The sequence below is a fragment of the Syngnathus typhle genome, linkage group LG12 (assembly GCF_033458585.1).
Source record: "Syngnathus typhle isolate RoL2023-S1 ecotype Sweden linkage group LG12, RoL_Styp_1.0, whole genome shotgun sequence".
Taxonomy (NCBI): domain Eukaryota; kingdom Metazoa; phylum Chordata; class Actinopteri; order Syngnathiformes; family Syngnathidae; genus Syngnathus; species Syngnathus typhle.
Genome location: NC_083749.1, coordinates 5,972,354 through 5,995,003, shown reverse-complemented (window position 1 = coordinate 5,995,003; position 22,650 = coordinate 5,972,354). Strand labels below are relative to the sequence as shown.

Below are 22,650 nucleotides of genomic sequence, written 5' to 3'. Positions count from 1 at the left end.
ATGGTGTACTTGTACACCAGTGAAATCTACAAGAAATAGAAATTTGATAGATTTGATATCTAGATAGCTAGCTCGCCAGATAGCTAGCTAGCTATAAGTCTAGTCCTCTGCCTTGCCATTGACTAACATATGGAGACATTCTATTGAAATAAAGTAAACTCCATTATTAGAGATTCCAGCACCTGCTGTTGTATTTTACGAATAAAATACACTTAAAGCAACCAGTGAGCAAAGAGTCACCTATAATGACTCCCAAGCTCACTCGCTGACAAGCGTATTGATTACTCATCGATTATTTCCTAGTGTGCACATGGTGCACGTGATCAACGACGAGCCTAGTCTGTAACTCACAGTCCACCCCCCCATGCAGTATGCGTACATGCACCCGCCTCTTTCTACTTCAACAGTACTGCATGAGCAGAATCCAAGAGGGGGGGGAAAAAAAAAAACCAAACTTCGAGCCCATTAAGTGAACTTCAGAGAAATTCCTCACTTTACATACGGAATGCACTAGAGGTCGAAGGGCAAAGGGCCAGAGGGGAATCCACCCGCACCCAAGCAGGCAAGGCAGGCCGGGCCTTATTTAAACAAGCCTGGAATGCCTGCTTTGCTTGCTGGATGGTGTGCTGGAAGAACAAGAAGAAGAAGAGGAGGAGGAGGTGGAGGAGGAAGGAAGTTCTCTGCTATTAACATGAACACGAGTGGCCAATAAATAGCAACACTCTTTAAATGACCTTGTTGAGAACCTCCATACACAACACGCCATTCACGTCCAATGCAAAAAGATCAGAAGGCTCACTTTTGATTGACACACTCGCTGAGGTACGCGCTTACGAATATTGTGCTGGTACTTTTAGCATTAAGAAAAAAACTAAGCCTAATAATAGCAGTAAGGACATTTTTTAACTGGATTCTCCGTAATCAGCAAATATCAAAAAGCAGCTCAAAGTGCAGCTCTACACCGCAACACCAATAGACACGTTGCGATCTTTATGTTTACGTTTTAAGTGTCCAAAAGACAGAAACAAAAATATTTTATTTGTATTATTAGCTCCACTCAAGGAGAATTATTATTTCGATTTTTCATTTGAACATGGATCCATTTTATACAAAGCGTAATAGCGGGGTGTCAATTCAAACCGTCAAATCCAACGCTACGATTGTTCTATAATCCTGATCATATTCCTTTAGGTAGCGGCTCTCATTAGATTGCACAGTTGTACCTAATGAAGTGGCCCGTGACCGCACTACCAATCAAACTGTCTGCAACTGTTCAAACGGTTTATTTTGTTGCTGTATTATGCTTCAAAATATTTTGCAAAATTGTTCCCAACAAATAATGCAACACTGCCTCACTTCCGTTAGCGTTAAGAATGATTCAGCTCTCTTCTTGAAATAAACAATAAGTCTATAATTCAGATGAATGCCATAACGCCAACAAGATGTGCTGAAGATTCTCTTTTCACAATTATTCACTTTAAGATACTTTTGTTTCTATTTATGTGCACTTTGTGCCACTTTTTGGACATTTTCTGGACCTTGAATGCGTTATCTTGAGGTATGGGCCGGCCCCCTTTAGAAGAGGCCCTCCAGTCAAGACCACACAGCAGCACTCACTTAGTATGAGAAAGTCAGTTTCCAAACTGCAATAACATTAAAATATACAAGATCAAGTGAATCCAATAAAAAGTTCTACTTGTACAAGTCATTTAATTCTTTAGTGTCGGTACGGTGCGACAGATTGGGACATGGCTGAAATTGGTGTTTTCCTCTGATGTATACAATTATTTCATTTTCTTTTCTTACTTTTTAAATGACAAAAAAACAGATACAAAACCAGAAAATATGTGAGAAAAATATAAACTGTCTCTTATCACCCAGCTCGTATGAATCACACCAAAAATTTGGGTTTGAAATTTGGTTGGAAAACATATCTCACAATTAAATGCAGTGTTATGAGGTTATATACAATTATTTTGCAGTCTTTTTCCTAGGATATAACTCATAAAAGCAGTTGAGTCTTACAAGTCTCTTTGTAAGACTTACAAAAATATGTAGAACATTGTGCAAAGAATTAAGACACCGTTAAATTAGCTGATTTATGAAGATAAATGTATGATAATATAACCAGTAAAAACGTCCTTCTGCAAAGTCTTAGGTGTGAAAATTCTTTACATTACAAAAGACGTTAAAAAAGCTTTTAAATGTCTCTTAAAAAAATGAATGCATCTAATAGCAGCTGGCCATCATCATCACCTGGTCATGTGACATACAAGCGCCTCTGGACAACAAAACCCAGCATTCCCAGCATCCCCACCCCCCACCTTTCTGTTTTTAGGACCACCACGCCAAATTTCCTTTCAAATGACATGCTACAATCCCCATGGCCGTGGTGGAATTCTGGCCACTTCAAAGCGGCGCAGGGCCGGCCGGGGCGAGCGGCCAATGACGGATGAGGGGTGGGTCGCTGCCTGCCTTGACCTCCCTGACCTTACGCCCAACCCCTGTCCACCCTCCCCCCCTTTTGCCGCAATCCCACCACCCAGTGTCATGCTCTCCAACCACTCCCCCACCTTCCATGTCAGTAAACCCACCAAAAGCTAATGACTGGTCACTTCAACCATCCTATCTTAACATCTGTCACTTCGAAACAGTCCTGAGAGTCCAAAAAGAAGCAATGTAATTAGAGGTTTAGCAATTAATTAATCACAAATATTTGACACAATAGGTAGTGTTTGTCCATTTTAATCTATTTAGTCGACATCTAGAGGGACCTCTCAGTTTACGATGAATCAATAGAGAAGATTCAGAAAGATCCAGATTGGATTTTGCAAAGTAGTCCAGAGATGAGCCTCAAAAGTTTTAGACAAAGGTTTTATGGACTGATGAGACCAAAATATACTTTTATAAAATTGATGGTAAGGGTCAAAGTATGGAGAAAGAAAAGATCTGTCATGATCCAGAACACAGCATGGTGGAGATCATGTCATGGCTTGGACTTGCATGGCTGCTTTTGAGACGGGCTCACTAGTCTTTATTGCTAACTCATGACGGTAACAGCAGAATGAGTTCTGAGGTCTACAAAAGAAATTCTGGCAATTTACATAAAAATACAGCCTAACTAATTGGGAGAAGCTTCATCAAGCAACAAGAAGGACTCAAAACTTAAAATATTGAGCTTTGGTCCAAATGTGCACCTCAAAAATCTTCTTCCAGTTTTAAGTTAGAGGCTACTGTGCTAGTAAGAAACATTTTAGTCTGAAGCTCTGCACTGTGACACTAATGAGAAAAATTGCAGCACAAAATGGATGCAAGAAGTTCTAACATGATGACTTTCCAGATCCATTTTGAATGGTTTTATGGTCAGTCACATCAAGATGATTATCATTCATGATTATGTGCTTTCAGTCAACTGGCCTTTGTTGGAAGAACATAAATCACATTTTCCACTTGTGTCAATCTCACTCATTCAATTCATCTTCAACTTCCGGAGGAAAAAAAAATCTGTCTACTTTTTGGTATTGTCTTCTTTAAATGTTTTAATTAGTATTTTCAAATTAGTATCATATTGCTTCTATTTCGGCCATTTCCATGAAGTCAACTTCCCTTCGTCCCACGCGCGTAAGCAGATATTTGTACTGTGTTGCCCTCTGCTGGACGACAACCCCACATGCACCTTAATTACAGTATTGCATACAACGGCGCATCCTCGGTTTACGACGAGGAGAATCGTCGTAAAACTTTTTTTTGCGCCACCGACCGGTTAAGTGTCAGAAATATTTTCGCGGACCGGCCTTTGTATAAATAAATACATTTATATAAATAAATACATTTCTAATAAATATATCAATACGATGAAATAGCATATAAACAAGTATAAACCACATCAAAGTAATACTCACCATTACGTTGAATTAGTGGGAGCACTGAGCTTGTTTCTCAGAACCGAGCCGGTCCCATCGAGGCGTATTCGGAGACAATGACACCCGAAGTGGTTAACATTTGTCTTTTAATGCAGGATGCTTGGTCTCCATGTGCCGAAGAGGTTTTGAAGGCTTCATTGCTTCGTTAGCTAGCCTGCCGCCGCCGCCACATATGCAGAGTGGGCTTGGCTCGTCATCTGTGGCGATAAATCCATATTCTAAGCAAGTCTCCAGGAATTTTCTTTTAAATGTAGCTTTCTTTTTCTTTTCCTTAAAAGTCGTAGCTTCTTCCGTCTTCTTTCCAAAGAAGCTTTCCAAACAATTCTGTTTCTTGCTCATTTTTGCTTGCTTCGCGGGCTCGACTGGCTTGACATGTCACGTGACCGGGACACAGCTGCACTGACGGTGTAATTGAGAGAGAAAATAAATTTTTACTCATTTTTGCTAGCTTTGCGGGCTCGACTGGAGAAACACGTGCCCGAGATGAGCGTCTTGATCTGAATTAATTGATCGTCGATTAAAAAAAAAAAAAACGGACCGGGGATTGGGGACCGCTGGGTTAGCTAGTTGTTTGCGTAGAAGAAAAACGCGACTCACCTGAACATGTGCGCTCTCGTTCGCCCCCTTCTGTTTGGATGATACAGCCACTCTAACAATAATCAGCCTTGTTAAGGTTAAACGTATGTTAAAATTAGATATCGTCCCTATTATTACTATATTTAAACAAGTGGAAAACACTTTTATGGTTCCTCCATTTGAAATATGACCCCAAAAAAAAGACAAAAACATTTACAGTTAGAGTCATGTTTATTTACAGCACAATCTTGAACGAGGGAGGGAGACAAAAGTGTTTTTTTTTTTTTTGTGGATAGAATGCATCCGGATTCATGTTTCATCACAACACGGTTCTTAATTTATTGAGTCACCATTTGTCTATACAGAATCCATTCAGTCGCAATATCTAGAGAGCTGCAATCTTCTGCTGGAGACAAAAAAATGAAAGGGCTGAAAAGAAATCCATTTAAAAAAATTCCACAATGATCTTCTTTAGCTATTTATATATGTATATACACACACATATATATATAGGTATATATGTATATTTATATATGTATATAAATCTATATATTTTCTTGCCATGTCCATGGAGAGGTGATGGGGTTTGTGGTTTTGAAAGTTTAGGCTTTGAGAGGGTCCTCAGGTCCCAAATATTGAAATATTGAGCTTATTTTTTTTTCCTCCCCCCAAGTCACAAATGTCCCGAGTACAAACTCTTCTGTGTACATGGGGGGTGCTTCATAGAATAGGTCCAGTTCAGCCTCCAAAAAAAGTTCAGCAGTAGCCCTCCAAAATGATTACAATGTACACTTAACATGCACGTCCAGAGTAAAAAAATCAAATTAAAAAGTACATTGAAAAAGAAAGATGAGCTGTCCCTCGGGCTTTCTAGCCACTTGCTGTATAAATTAGAAATGAACTGACAAGCACCACAAAACAGTGGCAAAAAAACCCCAAAAGACTGGTTACGGTAAAAAACATACATGTTAGCTTTTAGTTCTAATTTCCATTGATCAATTTCAGATTTTTAAAGTGATTTTTTTTTTTGTCCTCAGGTCCGCACACACGCACATTCACGCTGTATCTTTACATGTAACCACAGTATGTATGCATCTGCCACTGACTTATCACAATAGTCAGGTCGTCATCACGCTCACTCGCTTGTTCTGCGTCAACATCACCGCCTCGGTGGCCTTTTAAAGTCCCTTTAGGATGTGCAAAAAAAAAAAAAAACTATTAAAAGACAAATGGGACAAAAAAGGTCTCCCGGATGAACGTAAAATACCTTCAAATTAGTTTAACATTCATTTATTTGAAGAAACATAATTAAAAAAAAAAAAAACACCGTTTACATTTCCACTTGTCTGAACTTGCCTCCTAGTTTGACAAACAAAAAAAAGATTTAGTACATAGTTTACAAAAAAATGTCAGAGTCGCTCGCCCGCGTGAATGCCAACCTGACTATTGTCACAGCAAGTTCAAATTAAAAGCAAATAAAATCATTCAATCACACACACACACACACGCGCGACCCAGAACAGGAGCGGGTAACTAACGGCCGCTGACATTTCATGGTTGTTTTGAATTTTATTTGTGTTTCAAGCAAACACACCAAAGGGTTCGAGAGTCAACCGTCCGGCCGTCAGTTTCAAGCCACCCGTTGCTCAACATGCTCTCAAATACAAACTCAATAGATGGCAAAAATACAAGTTTACACATATATACAAACGGAAGCCACGCCCGCCGGCTGTGTGCTTCGCAATTTAATAATACATTGTTTTTCTGTATACGCAGAGAATAAAACCTTTTTTTCTAAATAAAATACATTGTTGCCTGTGTGGAATGGGGGAGTGAGGATAGCAGATGAGCAGAGAGGAGAAGGAGGAGGAGTCTATGTGAGTGTGTGTCTGCTCCCCTGCTCTCCTTCACTGCATTTCCCCCTCCCGTCTCCACGGCGACGCTCCGTGCTTGACATCGCTCCGAAATAATATTAATAATAATGTCAAGAGTAATGACCACGACAATGCTAAAAAAATATATATATATATATATATAACCACCGCCCCCCTCATGTCTCACATCAGCAAGTCCACAAAGAGGGGGAGGGGGCAGGAGGGAGGTCATGTGATCTTGTGTGACAAATCAATGCGGAGGAAAGACGGGGAGGAAGGGGAAGTGAAACATGAGCAGGATGTGCTATGATGAAGAAGAGGAGGATGAGTGGTGTGTAGGACACACACACTTGTGTCTTTCTGTGGTGGGGGCAGGGAGGGAGTGAGGGGGGTTCCGCAGATGGGTGGAAAGCATGAACGAGTGGTGACGACATGGCCTCACTGTGAGGGCGCCCCCTCTACTCCCCCATCCCTCCATCGAGCGCTCTTCCACGGGAGTGGGGGTCCGCTGTCCTCCCCCCCCTAGTTGCTGGTTGTTAATTTGCCTGGGTGCTATCATACCTCCAGGAAGCGGGAGCTGGGCTTGGTATGGAAGGGCTCGGACCACATGCGCCGCAAATCACCCTGAAACACACACAGAGGAACATACCAAGTGTTTACATCCGGGGGTGGGCAAAGTCGTTTTTTTTTCTTTACCATTCCAATAGATTTATTTCATTTAAATGAACCCCTACAGGGAAATCATGATCCAAACAAATCGGCGGTCGACCAGTGCCAGAAAAATCACATTGCAGCGCAGATATGCAAACAGAGTAATCGGTTTCGCTGCATCGCCACGTAGCTCGATCGATCAACCCATACGCGTACCATCTGCTGACTGTGCACGTACCTTCAGATAGGCCATGGTGAGCAGAGGCAGCAGGGTGAAGGGCACCAGGTAGAGCAGAGCAGGCTGAGCAGCGCGATGGATCCTGGATGCCACGGTGGCAGTCAAAAGACCTGAGGGGAAAAAAAATGAAATATTTCAAAGCGGGGACATGATAGTCCACATGTACCTCATGCATCTTTGAAATCCAGCGACCCAGCCAGTAAACCACTTCCTTACCCACAAAGTATCCAATGAGAGTGCAGTGGAAATAGGAGACCCTCTGCATGCGTCCCGACACGTTCCCGGGCCCTAAGGCCTCCCCGCTAGCTTGCTTCTTATAGTTGTCGTAGCGCAGGACAAAGCACAAGAGCAGCCCGGGCATCACGATGTCGCCGATTCCCAACATGGAGAAGTGACTTCCTGTGGAGCTGTGATAAAAAAAAACATTTGGAATGTTGAAACTCTTGTCGCTGTGTGCAAATAAAAGGACAAAGAGACCAATTTGCTGGAGAAATGTTCTTCAGCAGCCCACTGAGGCTGTAATGCTCATTCTAGCAGAAAATTAAAAGTCATGTGGAGAGAAAAGGAGAAAAAAAATAAATCCAATACAGATTTTTTTTTTTTTAGCAATAATAAAAAAGGAGACTGGAGGAATACAAGGTCATTCCTACCTGGGAAAGACCAGTTTCCCAGGTAGGGAGAGGCGGGGCACGTCACGGGCCATCCCCGGTCCCAAGTGAAGCTTCCTGGACAGGACGTCAATGGGGTTCTCAGCAGGTTGAGTGGCGACTTTGACCATCACGTTGCTGTTGAAGATGTAAGCTGAGAAGAACACCTAAAGGGAAACGGAGGCATCGAGGCGTTATGTTTAGATTGACGGTTGCTAGGCGAAGAGGCGAGACTTGCTGCAGCGGCGATTGAGCGCTTGCTTTTATTGGCGTGTGACGCATCCCTTTTCCAATTCACTTTAATGTGACATTAAAACACAGTACTGTTGTGCTCCGGGGAAACCCTGAGTGTTGTGAAATGGACTAAGCAACGGTAGTAAAAGACATCTGTTAATAAAGACGTGGCCAAACAGCATAAGATGAGCTTGTGAATTGGAATAAACATCCTCTCATCATTTGTTTACATTGTCCCTAAACACTTAAGCGTTTAAGTTGGCTCTCGCAGCTTTTATTGGGCCAAGTCACATTTGATTTTGAAAATACAAAAAAAAGGACGTAACGATGTTCTCATGTCAATTTACAGGCAAATTGACTTCGGGTTGAACACAAAGCTATTATTGTGAATGTCAACGGGGAAGACACACAGGTTAATTGTACCTTCTGCTATCTAGTGGAGGAGCTTTTAATTGTTCTTTCTCAATGTCACTGACATGAATAAGCTCAACAGAAAAAAAAAAAAAAATCTGACATTTTGGGTGAACACCTGAAAGTGGCACACCTCAATCGCTCACTAACCACCGCTGAACACAAAAAGCTATTTGTCTAGCGGGAATTCCATTGAAATCTTTTGAGGCTATTATCTTTTGGACGATTTCAGCCTTGAGGGGGGAAAATGAATAGAAATGATGAAAAGCTATGAAAATGACTCAGAATTGAATAAATCAGATAATACGTCAGCGCCGTGCCCGCACAAACTAGCACATTGTGCGCCCTTTGTAACCTCAAATGTCATAACCACAAGAGAAGGAAATATTTGTCCATATAAAACAATCCAAAGCAAACCGGAAAGCGAGTGACATTAACGAGACCAATTTTTCAGTGACTGTTACTCATTGCTCCACAATCAGGTGCGTGGATGATGGACAGCGGCGATAATGTCATTCGAGCTCAATAAATCACAGCGCCGCCACAGCCTCGTCCAAATGTTTACGCTCAAACTAATCCGGGAGACAGTGAGCTGATGACAATGAGCTTGTCCTCATGTATCTCCGCTCACGGCATTCTTGTGTGTGAGCCTGCGCGAGCATTGACGGCGACGTCCTTACCCAGAACACGTCATAGATGAGCAGCCCTGACAGGAGCAGGCACGACACCTTCAGACTGGGCAGCCGCACGAAGGCGATCATGGCCACACACAAGCCCATGGCCAAAGCTGTGAGGAAGGGGAAAATACTTTTAAAAAAAAGAGGACACGACCGAAAACGAAGCGCTTTGTAAAGTGGGTTGCGGTGAACCGTCGGGGTGACGCACCATCCATGAGAAGCCAATGTCCAGTCAGCACCCAGATGAGCACCAACATGACGGAGAGGGAGAAGGACAGGAGCTCGGCCAGAGTGAAGCGGCCACAGCAGCCAAAGGAAATTCTAAAAAAATCAAACATTTGGTGACATCATTAAATGTCAAAATGAACATGAGCAAGTAAGCGGAGCTTGGAATGTTTTTGTGTGAAAGGGTTTCTATTGGTTGCAGAGTGGGTGGGGTGTTGCCACTCCTTGTGCGTCACACCATTGCAATGGAACAGCTGCAATGTCCAGACGCCATGCTAAACTTAACCTTTAAAAGGAAGGCAGCGAGTTGAAGTTTTTTGTTTTTTTCTCCACAAACAATGAAGCAGAGTCATTTTTCCATAGTCATGGAAGAGGGGAAAAACACTGATAAATATACAGCAGGAGGAAAACTTTTTTTTTTTTCTTCCGTGAACTGGTCATAAAAGATAATCTGATCATCGGAATCACAACAAACACACTACGCTGCTTAAAATTAAAGCAACACCGCACAAACAATTACTTCATTGTCGTTTGATCAGACCGCATGTTACGAATTCCAGAAAGTAGCAGTGCTGCGGTTGATCATTATTCATTTCTCACACAAAGTCTCTCTTGTCAAAAAAATCACGACACACTGCAGCACTTTTTTTTCCCCACCCCCTCAACCCCGTAACAGAAAGTGTCGCCTATTTAGCACGTCATCCCCAAATCTCACTTGCAAGGCACAACTAATCAAGACGCGGTCAATTTGTTAACAGTTGGATGAAGCGAGGTTTGATTGGTCATGCCCGGAGAGCGAGGCACACGGACGACCTCATATACAAGCGGATATTTTAACATTTATTTCCAGATTTAGTACTCTCTGAAGTTGTGTAAATATACCGGCCACTATAGTACGAGTAAATACGGCGCGCCAACTTGCAGCTCGTAAACCTTCGATCGTTTTTCCACTGTTGGACGCAGATGATTGCGATGAACTGACATTTAAAACCAAAAATACATCTTACTTGTTCTGTGGGGAGCAGGGCCTCGTCAGATACTGGCACATTGGCAACAAGAGGAACGCAAAAGCGATTGTAGCGAGCACTGACGATGAGAAAGAGAGAGAGAGAGCGCACACAACAGCAATGAGATACAGTCAGCTCATTCTCATCCTTTTTTTTTCTTTTTTCTTGTGTGTCCGCTTCACAGAGCAGCTAATGATCTTTGCGCTTCCATCAGCCGAGCACAGGAAAAGAGACACACGACTGTGTGTGTGTGTGTGCGTAAAAGCCTTAAAGCAGTCAGCCGCTGCTCTTTTTGTGCTATGCGGCACGTACCTGCCGTGCAGATGGTGAAGACCACCTGGACCGAGTCAAAGAAGAAGAACATGACTAGCAGAGACACGGAAGCCCCTATGGGCAGGAACAGCGCCTGCGTTGAGTCTATAGTCTGAATACCTGCAAAACAAAAACAAAATGGAAAATCGTCGCCAAAACATGGCGGCGCTGCGAAGATCGCACTCACTGTTGTTTGTGTTGGCGTTGTTGAAGGAGCCCGGTGTGGGGTTGCCATCTTTGTCCTTCTCTTGGTTCTCACAGTCCATGTTTAATGACCTGCAGCGGTGCGATGAGAGTCTTGTCATATTTACAGCTTCTTTGCCAAGTGTAATTGACTTGTTACGAGTCGACTGAATACCCACGCGCGTCAATTCGGGGGAAAATGATAGTAAAAATAAAACAGCCGGCAGCGTTGCAAAGAAAATGGACATTCGGTGGATTGTAGCGCAGGATGTTTATCTATCACATTTTTGCAATGTAGTGGCAAAAGCAAAGTAAGCTTTGGCCTCATAAATTCTTCTACTCATCTGACTCGACACATAAGTGATGAGTATTTTATGACACATACCGCAACGCCAAAGTGCATTTTGGGATTCCAAACTGAAGCTATCGGATTCCAATTTATTTCAGTTTTGACACTTGAGTAATAATAAAAAAGAAAATCCTGATTGTTTTACTTCAACCATGTAGTCACACCTAAATGCAAAGCCACATCTTGGCAAATGTGGTTTTTTTTTTACCAAGTGTCACTTACCTGAAGCTGCCATAGACGATGAGAAGGATGGAGATGAGGAAGGTGGACACCTGGCTGGAGTCAACTAAAGAGTACGCCCTGGGGGGGGGAACAAAAAAAAGTAATTAAAAAAAAAAAATCAACTGGAAGAGCCGAACTTGAATGTACAAAAGCAATGATGAGCTCATTTTGGACATGCAACAACATGTAAATATTTTTATTTTTTTATAATGTGCAAGTTTTCATATTTGTGTTTTTCCCTCCAAACAGTTTGTTCGGGGCAAAACAAACAAATCGACTGTTAAAGGGGAGGTCGACAGATGCCCGGCAAGCCTTCTGACCTGGTGAGAGCCGAGGCAATCATTCTAAAAATACCGCATGTCAATCTCGATTTTAATGACGACACACAATTCCTTCGAGGAAGGTAGGGCAGCCGGGCCGGGCGGCGTGCTACGTTGCATGTCGGCGCAAATCCGTAGGAGTTTCACTTTTACAAAAAAGCCGCCGTCCACTCCCTCAGGCACAACAGCGAGCATAACGAGTTTAAAAAAAAAAATATGGCAATCAATCAAAGGGTCTTGTCAGGAAATTAAAAGCCGCTACCGGCAGTAAACAAACCTACACAAGATTCCAAGCGAGATGAATTAAACGTGAGTTTCGTATTCTTCCTGCACTTGACATAGTAGCCCCTCCTATCGTGAACCGATTACAATCCATTAAACACAATGTGTGATGACTCATTTGGAACTGCCGACATTGCAATATCAACACTTGGCAGTTTTAAAATATTGAACTTTTACTGCAGGGAGATGAAATGCAAGAAAGAAGGGGACGGTACAAATCATGGATGCATATTCGGGAAAATTCAATAACTAAGCGTCTTATCAGTCGTCACTCTGTTGTCATATTGCTCACATTTGCATGGCATCTAGGGAATGCTACAATATCCCGCTGTGACGCACAAACATGTGTTGTGGGTCCGCCATTCAGTTCATTCTTTGGCATCTTGGCCCGGCGACAACATCTCTCAGCGTTCGCATACAACTTTTGTGTGGGAACTGCAACTTCTCACATTATCCAATGGAAACACAAAACAGTTCTCTCTAACGCAACGACATCTAGGAGGACCCAAAGAGCAAAAAAAAAAAAAAAGGGGGGGCTTAAATCAGATGGGCCGTCTTGATTGAAGTGTTGAATGTTTTGACGCAGCCTGGACTTGACCCGCAACCTTTTAATGCAGGTCCCGGGTGCGAGGGCGGAAAAAAAAAATACAAGGCGGCCATTGTGGTCGGCCCGCTTTCAGACGGGCGCGCTGACCGAGATGCCGACCTGTCAGTCGCCTGTCAAACTCGCCCTTCTTGGGTGAGGAATGCAGTTAGTGTATGTAAAAACCACTCTATGTGCTTCTTATATAACATTATTATTGCACTTCAGAGAGCGTGTGTGCATTAGCATCACGTCAGATGAAGTGTGTGTGTGTGTGTGGGGGGGGGGGGGAAACCCAAGGGCCCTTTTCGACCTCCGAGGGCCAAACTACATTTGTGGAAAAACCAACGGGACATTTGAACAAAATGCCACGAGTTTGATTTTATAACAGTCTTGTGAGATTTTACAAATGTATGGCGGCTGTGAGAAAAATGCTCATTCCCCGCCTGGACTCAATCCACAGTGCTAAATTCCTGAATATACACTCGGCTTACAGAAATTTGAAAAGCATTTTGAGATACGTGTTGACGTGTATCCCGAAACACAATTGTGTCCGACCCATCCTCATAATAGCGAGGGAGCGAATTCAAACATCAGCTCAGGTGTCATCTTAAATGGGTGAGAGATTTACAGATAGCAATTCAGAAAGACCGACCTTGTTCCTCTCTGATTCTAATGATGTCACCGCGGTGACTAGATAGACGGCAAGTTTCATCCACCACGGAGCTAATTCATATTCCAGCGCCAAACTGCTTCGTCTGAATTCCCCGCACAGATGCCCGCAGAACATGGGCGAGATAGATGAATGGAACATTTAAAAACAAAATACAATCCCGGACTGTTGGGGGCTGGACGCAAGCCCAAGGAGCCATAAGCCCTCCTTGTCCACTGACAGACTTGTTTTTTTTTTTCTTCCCTCTTCCAAACAATTCCAAATCTGACTCGCAACAACACGACATGCGTGACTTGACCACAAAGGGTCAGCGAGCGGTAAAGTAGAAAAAAAAAAAACGTCGTGTGTACGTATTTAACATATTTTCACGGTAACTACAGAGTGGAGATACCATGAGACCTCCAATTGGAGATTAATATTCATCTCCCTCCATCGGCTGATCCAATTATGGCTGTAATGGGCTAAATCCACCAGGAACAAGGTTGAAATTTGTAATCAACTGCGACCTTTCTGCCTCCATTAAAACGGGTTTGCTTCCCCTTCTTAGACATTTGGATGTATGGTGCGTTTGCAGCCTCATGTGGCATTTGGACCCCGGGGGGGGGGGTACAACACTCTTGACACACAGGGACCTGTTTTAGTAGACTGGGGACGGCCTGAGAGGCGTAAATTAATTTGAAGTTTCGTGGAAGAGATGCATACATCACAAAGTCAGCTCAACTCAACATGCGTTCTTACGTGTCCTTTTGTTCCGACCCAGGCGACAGTATGGCTCCTCGTACAACTTCTAATTAGCTCTCCGTAATGTTGGGGTATTCAATAGAAGAGCTGATGATGTCACACGATTAGCGGTTAACATCTCGTTCTACTTGTACGACCGCAATCAGTTCGGGTGACGCCTGCCTTCCGAGTTGCTCACATTCCAAAACGATTTCCCAACTTATTACAGGCACAAATGGCTAATGTCGCTAAACCTTTAGTAACTGTTGGATGGAACTTTTAAGTAACCTTCTAGCATCCAAGAGATGTTAATGAAGCAGACTGATACTGTCACCACGGTATACTAAATAGTGTTGATATGTTAGCATCTACATTTTAGCCGTGTGGCATTCACAAATTCATCTATTTCCTGATTTTATTGTGAACCGAGCCTCCACTATTAGCTGAAAAACTCACTTTTTAGTGCTCGGGGCCAAAACCATGTCTAATCGAGATTTATTGATTTGGCGTCACCACCTGGCCACATATTGAATTGAGGAGCGGTCCCGTAGCTTTGTCTAACAGAAAAATAATTATATTAGTATATATGAGGGTTAAATGCAGAGGACAAATTTCAACACACGTAGATCATTGGGAATTTAATTTTAATTTAATGATAAAAAAAATTCCCAGCCACACTTAAGTGTAGTTAGCCACGGCGTCACATGTTTATGCTTCGCCCCAGTCTTGCTATGTGCGCTGAAGTTTGCTATTCCATTACGTACGGTAGTTGAAATTCATGTTTGACCAGACAGTTTAGTGCAATCGAAAGTGTAGCGCAGTTGTTTGAAGCCAGATTTGCACTTTGATGTGATTCACTAATCCCTAGGTAAATTTAATTCATTTTTGGGCCCATGCCTCCCCACACGACACAAAAGCAACAACTCCTTAGAGCCCGAGTGCCGTACAAATTGTGACAGGAGTCTCAATAGACTGGTGGAAGAGTGGTCAGATCGCATCAGTGACGAATGTCGTGGTGGTGATGATGAAGATGATGACGGATAGCAGTGAGCCACTGCTGGCCAAACACAACAAAAACGCAAAAAGCGGCAACAACATTCGCTCCCTCATTTTGAAAATACAGGCTTCGGCCTTGTATCACAGGCTGCAATTACAAGAGCGCAACTCTTGCTCCATACTTTCAATTTGAAATACTTATTTTAAGTTCCTTTCGGCACAACTCTCCAAGAGCCATTTAAACACAACAAATTAGCCATGCTACGCTATCAGAAAGATAGCCTGAATACATTACAAACCAACAATGGCCGCTACTGTTAGATGTCCGTGTTCACAAAAGCGAGTGGATACATAGATCGAGTCAGCCTAATGTAAATGCGTGTTCAAAAGGTCATGACAATATGAGACAGCACTAATGTTCCCTATGCATAGAATGTCAACATCAAGCCAAGTCTGCTGCTTCCTGAGCTGGACAGAAAATAAGTTCAGAGCAATCGTGACTACAATTTAAAAGTAGTAGTTTTTTTTTTTTTAGTGGCACTGTTTATTTAAATGAATTCAGCAATTAAGTAATTTGAGTTGAATTGTATTAAATTAAACAAATGAATTCAACTCATCATGATGAGAGATTTACGCAATCAATTAAAATACATTTATTCAATAAACGTGATGGTTTGAACGGCCGGCCACGTGACATCACATTCCAGTAGCTCCTTGCAGCTCAACTGGGTAAAATGGTGGTTTGAAAAATCAACATTCTTGTCAAAGTGTTGACTAGAAAGGATTCTCTAAGGTCAAATGCTATTTTGCAGGATGATTTCCACTGAGGGAGGAGAAAAAAAATCTTTGGTATCTGTTCTGGAATTTAAAGCAGCATTCCCAACTGTCTTATTTGTGTAAACAAAACTGAGCATCATTATTAAAATAAACAAAACCAAGGCTGGACGTAATGATTATTTTAATCAATTAATTCCATTAATTATTCTATCGATGTCACTGATTTAAAAAAACACACACGAAAAAGCCAAAATTCAAACCCAGGACTAGAGCTGACACTAATAAATCTTTTTAGAATCAATTATCCCATCGACTACTCAGGTAACTGCGCCCAAAAGATTTTCAGACATCTCACGAGTTGCCACACATGGTTGCTATTTGAATTTGAGTTTTTGGCCGACATAATATGTATTAGATCACATGACACAAGAAGATGGACTATTACACAGCCTATAAGCATTTTAATAGAAATATTCACTGTAATTAGGTCTTCATATTCTGAATCACATTTAAATTTGGGCTACATCGCCACCATATGAGCAGCACATATACTTGTGTGCGCGAGACAACAATGTATCAATTTGGGTAGGAGACTCCAAGCAGAAAGAGCGCAAGATCCAAAATGAACAAGCATCAAGACTGCTGCAGCTTTGTTCAGTGAGTAAATGTCACCGAAGGCTTCGGCAAAAGATGGTGGTGTGACACATCGCAGCGCCGGAGGAGTAAGAGTGGGACGGATGTGTGATGCTGAAAGTCCAATGATGTTCTGAGTGTGCCAGAAATGAAACAAGACAGACAAGGTGTGATTTCTTACCTTTTGAAAATGACAACTGCAGTATTTGAATAGGAATGACATGAACTGCTAGCCGATTGTGAATAACATGTATTCCGTGTCACACCGTTTATCGAATACTCCTTGAAGGCGAAGACGCAAATTTGGGTTGAGAGGTCCAAGGAAGAAACTAGTCCCTTTTGGCCACTTTACAAAGAGCTCCAGGGCACAACATTTACATGATAAACACTTTAGTCAAGACAAAAAAATTAAAACTCTAAGGATCAGACTTGATTCTTCCCCAACTACCCTGGCAAACAAAACATGGTCATTTTATTAGTGTTAATAAAAAGTTGCATGCTTCATTGCGTCTTTCCCTTAGCTCTGTTGATCTCCATTAAGTTTGCACAAGGAGTCTGATCATATCAATTGGCAATAAAAGTGATGCAACAATATGAAAATATCTCCACGTTCATTAAGCTGAGGGACAGCCAAACCAATGCAGAATCAGGTTTTAACAAGCAAATCGAGCTCATTTACACACAAAGTTGCTGAGCATGTAAAACGCTCATTTTATGAGGGCCTCAGCAAAGCGGAGCGATTTTCATTCAAGGGGTGTTTTGAATGATCACGTCATCGCCATCGAGTGTCAACATTCAAGGTAGCTTCAGGTGCTCGGATTCCTGTTCCCCACCTGTTCAAACCTATATGTGCGGCAACCTGTCGAGTACCACGCCGCGAAGAAAAAAAAAAGGCTGTCAAGTTAGGACACGATTGCCACTATGCCGCAAATGGCTTTTAGCCCCCCACAAGCGGAGCCATCGTTATTATGTGGGGCTCGTCGATGAAAGCTGGCCCTCTCCTCTCTCTCTCTCATCAGCTAAGGCTAATTTGTTTGCCCACTAATCAGCTTATCGCTCCCGTGCAACGTCACATCCCCCCCGGGGAATAGAAAAGCAACTCACGCGAAATCTGGATATAATATTCATAATCATGCAGTAACGCACAAACGTTCAGTCAGGTAGCTGGTGGGCTAGCTCGTTAGCATTCGCTCACAATAGCACCATTGGAATTGACCTCAGCTGAATGGCGTTAGCGCAGCAGCATCATTAGCCGCGGCCGGCTAACCACATTTATTTATTGGCTCTCCCTAATATTACAACGGGTGACATATTCTCCAAATTGGAGTGAATGCAAGATTGGTCGCTACGGGGCGGAGAAGGAAAGGTTTACGTCCAAATGCGTATCACTCGCGATTGCCAGGAGCAACACGGGAGGCTAGGTGGCTAATGCTAGCGGGTAGCGCGGTGCCCGTACGCACTCACCAAGACGAGTAGCCTTGCTCCGCCATATCGCCAACCAACAGTGGAGCTCCGCTCCTGTGGCTCACACGGATTGTTGTCCCCGGCGACGACCCGTTGGGACCTCGATCAAGAGGTGTGGGTGTTGGAGGGGGAAGCTCTTTCGGCGTTTCCCACGTAGACCCTCGCTTTAACGGCTACTTGTCGGTGACAACATGGGGCTGCATCCCGACGGCAGCTAGCCGAGCCACTAGCCGAATATGGTGCACTTGGAGCGGCTCCGATGATGGGGGTTGCTGTGGTTAGGTGCACGAGACAAAAGCACCCCCAACTCCCAAACAGCAAGACAAATCGTTGTTTACGCTCGTCGCTTCCCCCCCCCTGTTGCCGTCCGTCACCCCCCAGCCGAGAAGGCTCGGTTTCCAGCGATGCTACACGCACTGTAAATCCATATTCAGCGCGACGTTGCCCGGATGAATTCGGCTGTTGCTCAAGTCTGCAGCCCTCGCTGTTATGGAAGGCGTTAAGGCTTTGTTGTCTACCAGAGTCGCGGGGGCGCGCACACTCGCCCTGCTGCGTGTTCACGCGGAGAGAGCTTTGCAAGTAGGACGAGCACTGGAACGCTTCTATGGAGGCTTCTGGGCAACCGAAAGCCTCGCAAGAACAAAAACGGCTTCGTTTGCACTTAAGAGCAACGCACAGGTTCAAACGCAACGCGATTATTTGGACTGTGACAACATATAAACAAAGCACGTCCCTTTTCTGCATATCCGATCGCCACCGCAAAACCTGTGTATTTTTAAACGCCACACAAACAAAACAAAACAAAACGTACTTCGACGTCTTTTCGTCTTGTATCAACACTGATGTCATTTCTCTTTAGGGTCGCTCAGGTCGGCTTCAGCAATATGTAAATACATATAATAATAATAATAATAATATAATTGTAAAATAAGATTGGTGGACTGGGTGCAAGTGAACCAGTCTAGTAATCACTAGGACATTGGTTTATTACTTCTGACATATGGTGTTGGTGTCTCATTAAGACCTGTAATGAGTTTAATTCATAAAAACGTTAGAGGAAAATATACAGACAGGACTTTTGTGGATACTCATCTGACTACGCTTTTATACACAGTGTAACGACTACTATGGCTTTCCAAAACAAAACATACGTATTAGGGCTTAGTGGTGGCAAATTGAGATGTGTCTGCGGACGGTGGAGATTGCATTGGAGTTTAGAGAGAGGTCAGTGGGATTCCCTGTATAACCCGAGAGAGCATGGATTACAGAAGTCTGCAGAGAGCTGCTTTTCTTGCAGATTATGCGCAATCTGTCCTGAGAAACAGAGTCACATCCATTCAGCATACATTCTAGATCAATACTCAACAATAGCCCTTTGTGATGCAAAACCCAAGTTACTTGGTGGTGGTGGTGGTGGTGGTGGGGGGGGGGTTAGCCTACTATGCAGGTTTTTGGGATGCGGGAGGAAACCGGAGTGCCTGGAGAAAACCGGTTTCCTCCCACATCACCAAAATAAATGCATGGTAGGTTGATTGAGCACTCCAAATTGCCCGTAGGTGTGAGTTGTTTGTCCCAGTGTGCCCTGCGATTGGCTGGCAACCGGTTCAGGATGTCCCCTGCCTACTGCCCGATGACTGCTGAGATAGGGCCCGGCATGACCGTGACCCACGTGGGGACAAGCGGTACAGAAAATGGATGGATGGAAAAAAAACTTATTACCTATTGTTAGTCTTGTATGTCATTCAAAAAAAAAAAAATTATTAGGGCTACTGACGTTATGGTACAATTGTCCAATCGTAAGCAAAATTAAGACATGTCTGCCTTCCAGTGGTGATTGGTAATATTACAACTTAAAATGACAACTGCATGTTCAGCACCTATAGATTTGCATAATTGTGGATTTTTTTTTCCACAATTTCTTCCTATTTTAGATTTTCCTGTCTTCTCAGGACTTGATTCTCACCCATTTCTTATGGAAAACTATTGAATGATTATCATTTGGGGGGGATTTGTTAATTTACTTTTTCTATAATTAATCGAGTTACTCAAAGTTCAGCTCATCTCAAATATTAAATTTGTATGTTTTGTGTTTACCCCCCCCCCAGCCCCAAAAAAGCTCCCAAAACATGATAAAAAAAGTAATTAAATTAATGAGGACAAACTCGACAGAAAATTAGTGAACGAAACGTCACACTCCGGATTAAGCAATGCCAGGCTGTATGTTCACATACGGCCACTAGATGTCAGTCTTTACATATCAACACAAACATCATATCCTTTATTGATTTTATGGAAGGACCTCAAGTCTTATTAAGAATTTGTATAAAATCTGCCAGGGGCCATACTACATGTGGACAGTTTATAACTTTTTATTATGATACATAATAAATTCAATTGTTGATTACATGTTTTGGGGCATAATTGGCAATTCAGAGATTTTTAGTCTGGCAACACTTTACAAAACAAAAAAAACCACACAAAATAAGTCTTGTGCAGCAGAGGGAGACTGCACTTCCTGAACAGAAAGGCTCAAGCATTATTTGATGGCTCTCCTAATAAAAAGGGATGGCATATCTTAACATGTGACCAATGCATGCTTCCCAAGTCATGCACAGCTCGAGGAGTTGGTTGCACATCTTCGTAGAACTGTATGGCCTCATTGGTGCATGTGATGCCGTTCCGGTTATTACAACCAACACACAAACCTCACTTTGACATTTTTCCAAATCGAGGTCAGAGATATGATCACTGAGGAGTCGGCCGCTCGTTTTCAATGGAGAAGATTGGGTCTGGTATTCCATAACGGAGTCTGTGCATCCTGTTTTGATACATAACCTTACAAAATTCTTCATTTCTCAGGCTAATTTAAAGCACTTGATTATACTTATTAACTGTTTAAAGGGGCAAGCAGACTACAGTGTCAGTATTGTTGCAGCTCTGACTGAGCTCCAAACCTTCAGATCATGTGGCTGTGAGCAGAGCAAAGTGTTGAGTACTCATGTCTTCTGTGCATTAGCTGCTGATTAAATTAGAAACCCGTTGCTGATGCATCCTGGTCACAAAAGATCTTATTTCAAGTGAAAACTAGTCTGAACACGCATACCCTGCTTTTCTATCAACTAAAATAAGGGTCTGACACACTTGATTGCTTTGCCATAAACACAAACGCTTTATGTTTTTGTGACCTTAATTATCTGTGTTTAGGATTCAATAGTTCTGGGGAAAAAAAAAATGAACTCCTAGAGCCTTACTTGTATGTCCAGCACAAGATGATCTTGAAGTGCAGGATTTTACAGTTACAAAAGGGTGTTTGCGCCGTTGTGGGTTTGAACACAGCCATACACATGCTTCTAATATTTGACGCCGCTATTTTAGTAAACAAGGTCAGCAAATTCTCACATACTATATGAATTGTTGTTATATCGTGAAGAAGAGGCCTGATGGATCACTCGAAAGCGACTTCGATTTTCTCTTCGTCAGCTGTGGCGTAACCCTAACACCTATGGAGTACCAGAGGGGTCCACACCTCTTTAAAGACTCTCCCTCACCCCCCACCAATCGGCTCCAGGGTTCTGTGGGATCCGAGTGAGCAGACACTGTTAGCACGCCTGATATGAGGGCCTGATCAAAGCTGGCGCTTTCTGCCTGACCGATTTCCACAGGATTAAGGATTAGGGAGACAGGAAACTGGGAGAGGCACACAGACAATCCGGGAGAGAGAGACAAAAAAAAAAAAAAAAACAAGATGATGATGGTGATGGAGAGTGAAAACATTGGCTGAGACAAAGAGGGGTCATGAGGCACTGGCAGAGAACATCTTGGGAAAAGAATGCAAGACTAAGGGCACATGTCAGTGTAGGGATGTACAAAAGAGTCCCTTGTATTTTCTGAAGAAGAACCCAATACAAGGTAATGCTACTGTACAACAAATGGTAGATTGTACTTAATCTGGAATGGGGTGGATGGCCGATCAAAATCCCGTTTAGGAGGCCTTCAATATATTCGTTGAGAGATTTCATGAAGACAAGAATCTCGAAATCCAACAGGCGAGCGGCGATAAGGTTCAAATGGGAGAAGAAAAAGAGAATGTAATGTGAACAGGAAAAGAGCAATTAAGTGGGGGAAGTTCTATTTTTCACCAAATAAAAGAACATTTGGAAATATGAAAGATGAGCAGCTGGCTCTAATTAGCAATAAAACGGTTTGAAAGGCCACATCCAAATCATTTGCAAATTCTTCAGCATTATTATAACATACCATCATCCCTTATTAAAATTCGGATTTCACAATCGAAAATTGACAACACACATTTACAGCTATATCAGAGCATTTTGCTTCCAAGAGGTTAAAGAAGAAAAAATTAAAAGGCCATTCACACCCTTTGTAAGATTATCTTATTTGCCCGCGCTTGTGTCAATTCCTGCTCCTGACCAATGGCAATAAACGAAGCGGCCTCCCTGTCACAGAGACAGTTGGCACGGAAACAGCACATTACACCATCGTCCAAACCTCCTCCCATTCTGCTGTCGTCATCACTCCCCTCCCCTCCCGTCCCTCTCTCTTGCTAGTATGTTTTTTCCATCATTAATGAAATTACAAGCAATGGCAGCCTTAAACCTAAACACACACACACCGCCACCTCCATTCAAACCAACTCTCCTTCAAAAATGTCA

At 42.8% G+C, this 22,650-nt stretch overlaps 1 protein-coding gene across 3 annotated transcripts in view; it reads right to left on the bottom strand.

The window, feature by feature from the left end:
* Nucleotides 1-4,711: 4,711 nt before the first annotated feature.
* Nucleotides 4,712-22,650, bottom strand: part of sppl3 (signal peptide peptidase 3) — a 47,008-nt gene continuing 29,069 nt past the window's right edge. For 2 of the 3 annotated variants that reach the window (XM_061292740.1, XM_061292738.1), the window contains 10 exons: nt 11,530-11,607; nt 10,963-11,051; nt 10,776-10,895; nt 10,464-10,542; nt 9,440-9,552; nt 9,235-9,341; nt 7,913-8,076; nt 7,479-7,669; nt 7,263-7,372; nt 4,712-6,997 (listed from right to left, as the gene is read on the bottom strand). In XM_061292740.1, the coding sequence (XP_061148724.1) occupies nt 6,929-6,997; nt 7,263-7,372; nt 7,479-7,669; nt 7,913-8,076; nt 9,235-9,341; nt 9,440-9,552; nt 10,464-10,542; nt 10,776-10,895; nt 10,963-11,051; nt 11,530-11,607 (1,120 nt within the window). In that variant the 3' untranslated portion in view covers nt 4,712-6,928. Of the gene's footprint in view, nt 6,998-7,262; nt 7,373-7,478; nt 7,670-7,912; nt 8,077-9,234; nt 9,342-9,439; nt 9,553-10,463; nt 10,543-10,775; nt 10,896-10,962; nt 11,052-11,529; nt 11,608-17,977; nt 18,598-22,650 lie in introns of those variants that run through there. The other variant, XM_061292741.1, reaches the window with a different exon arrangement.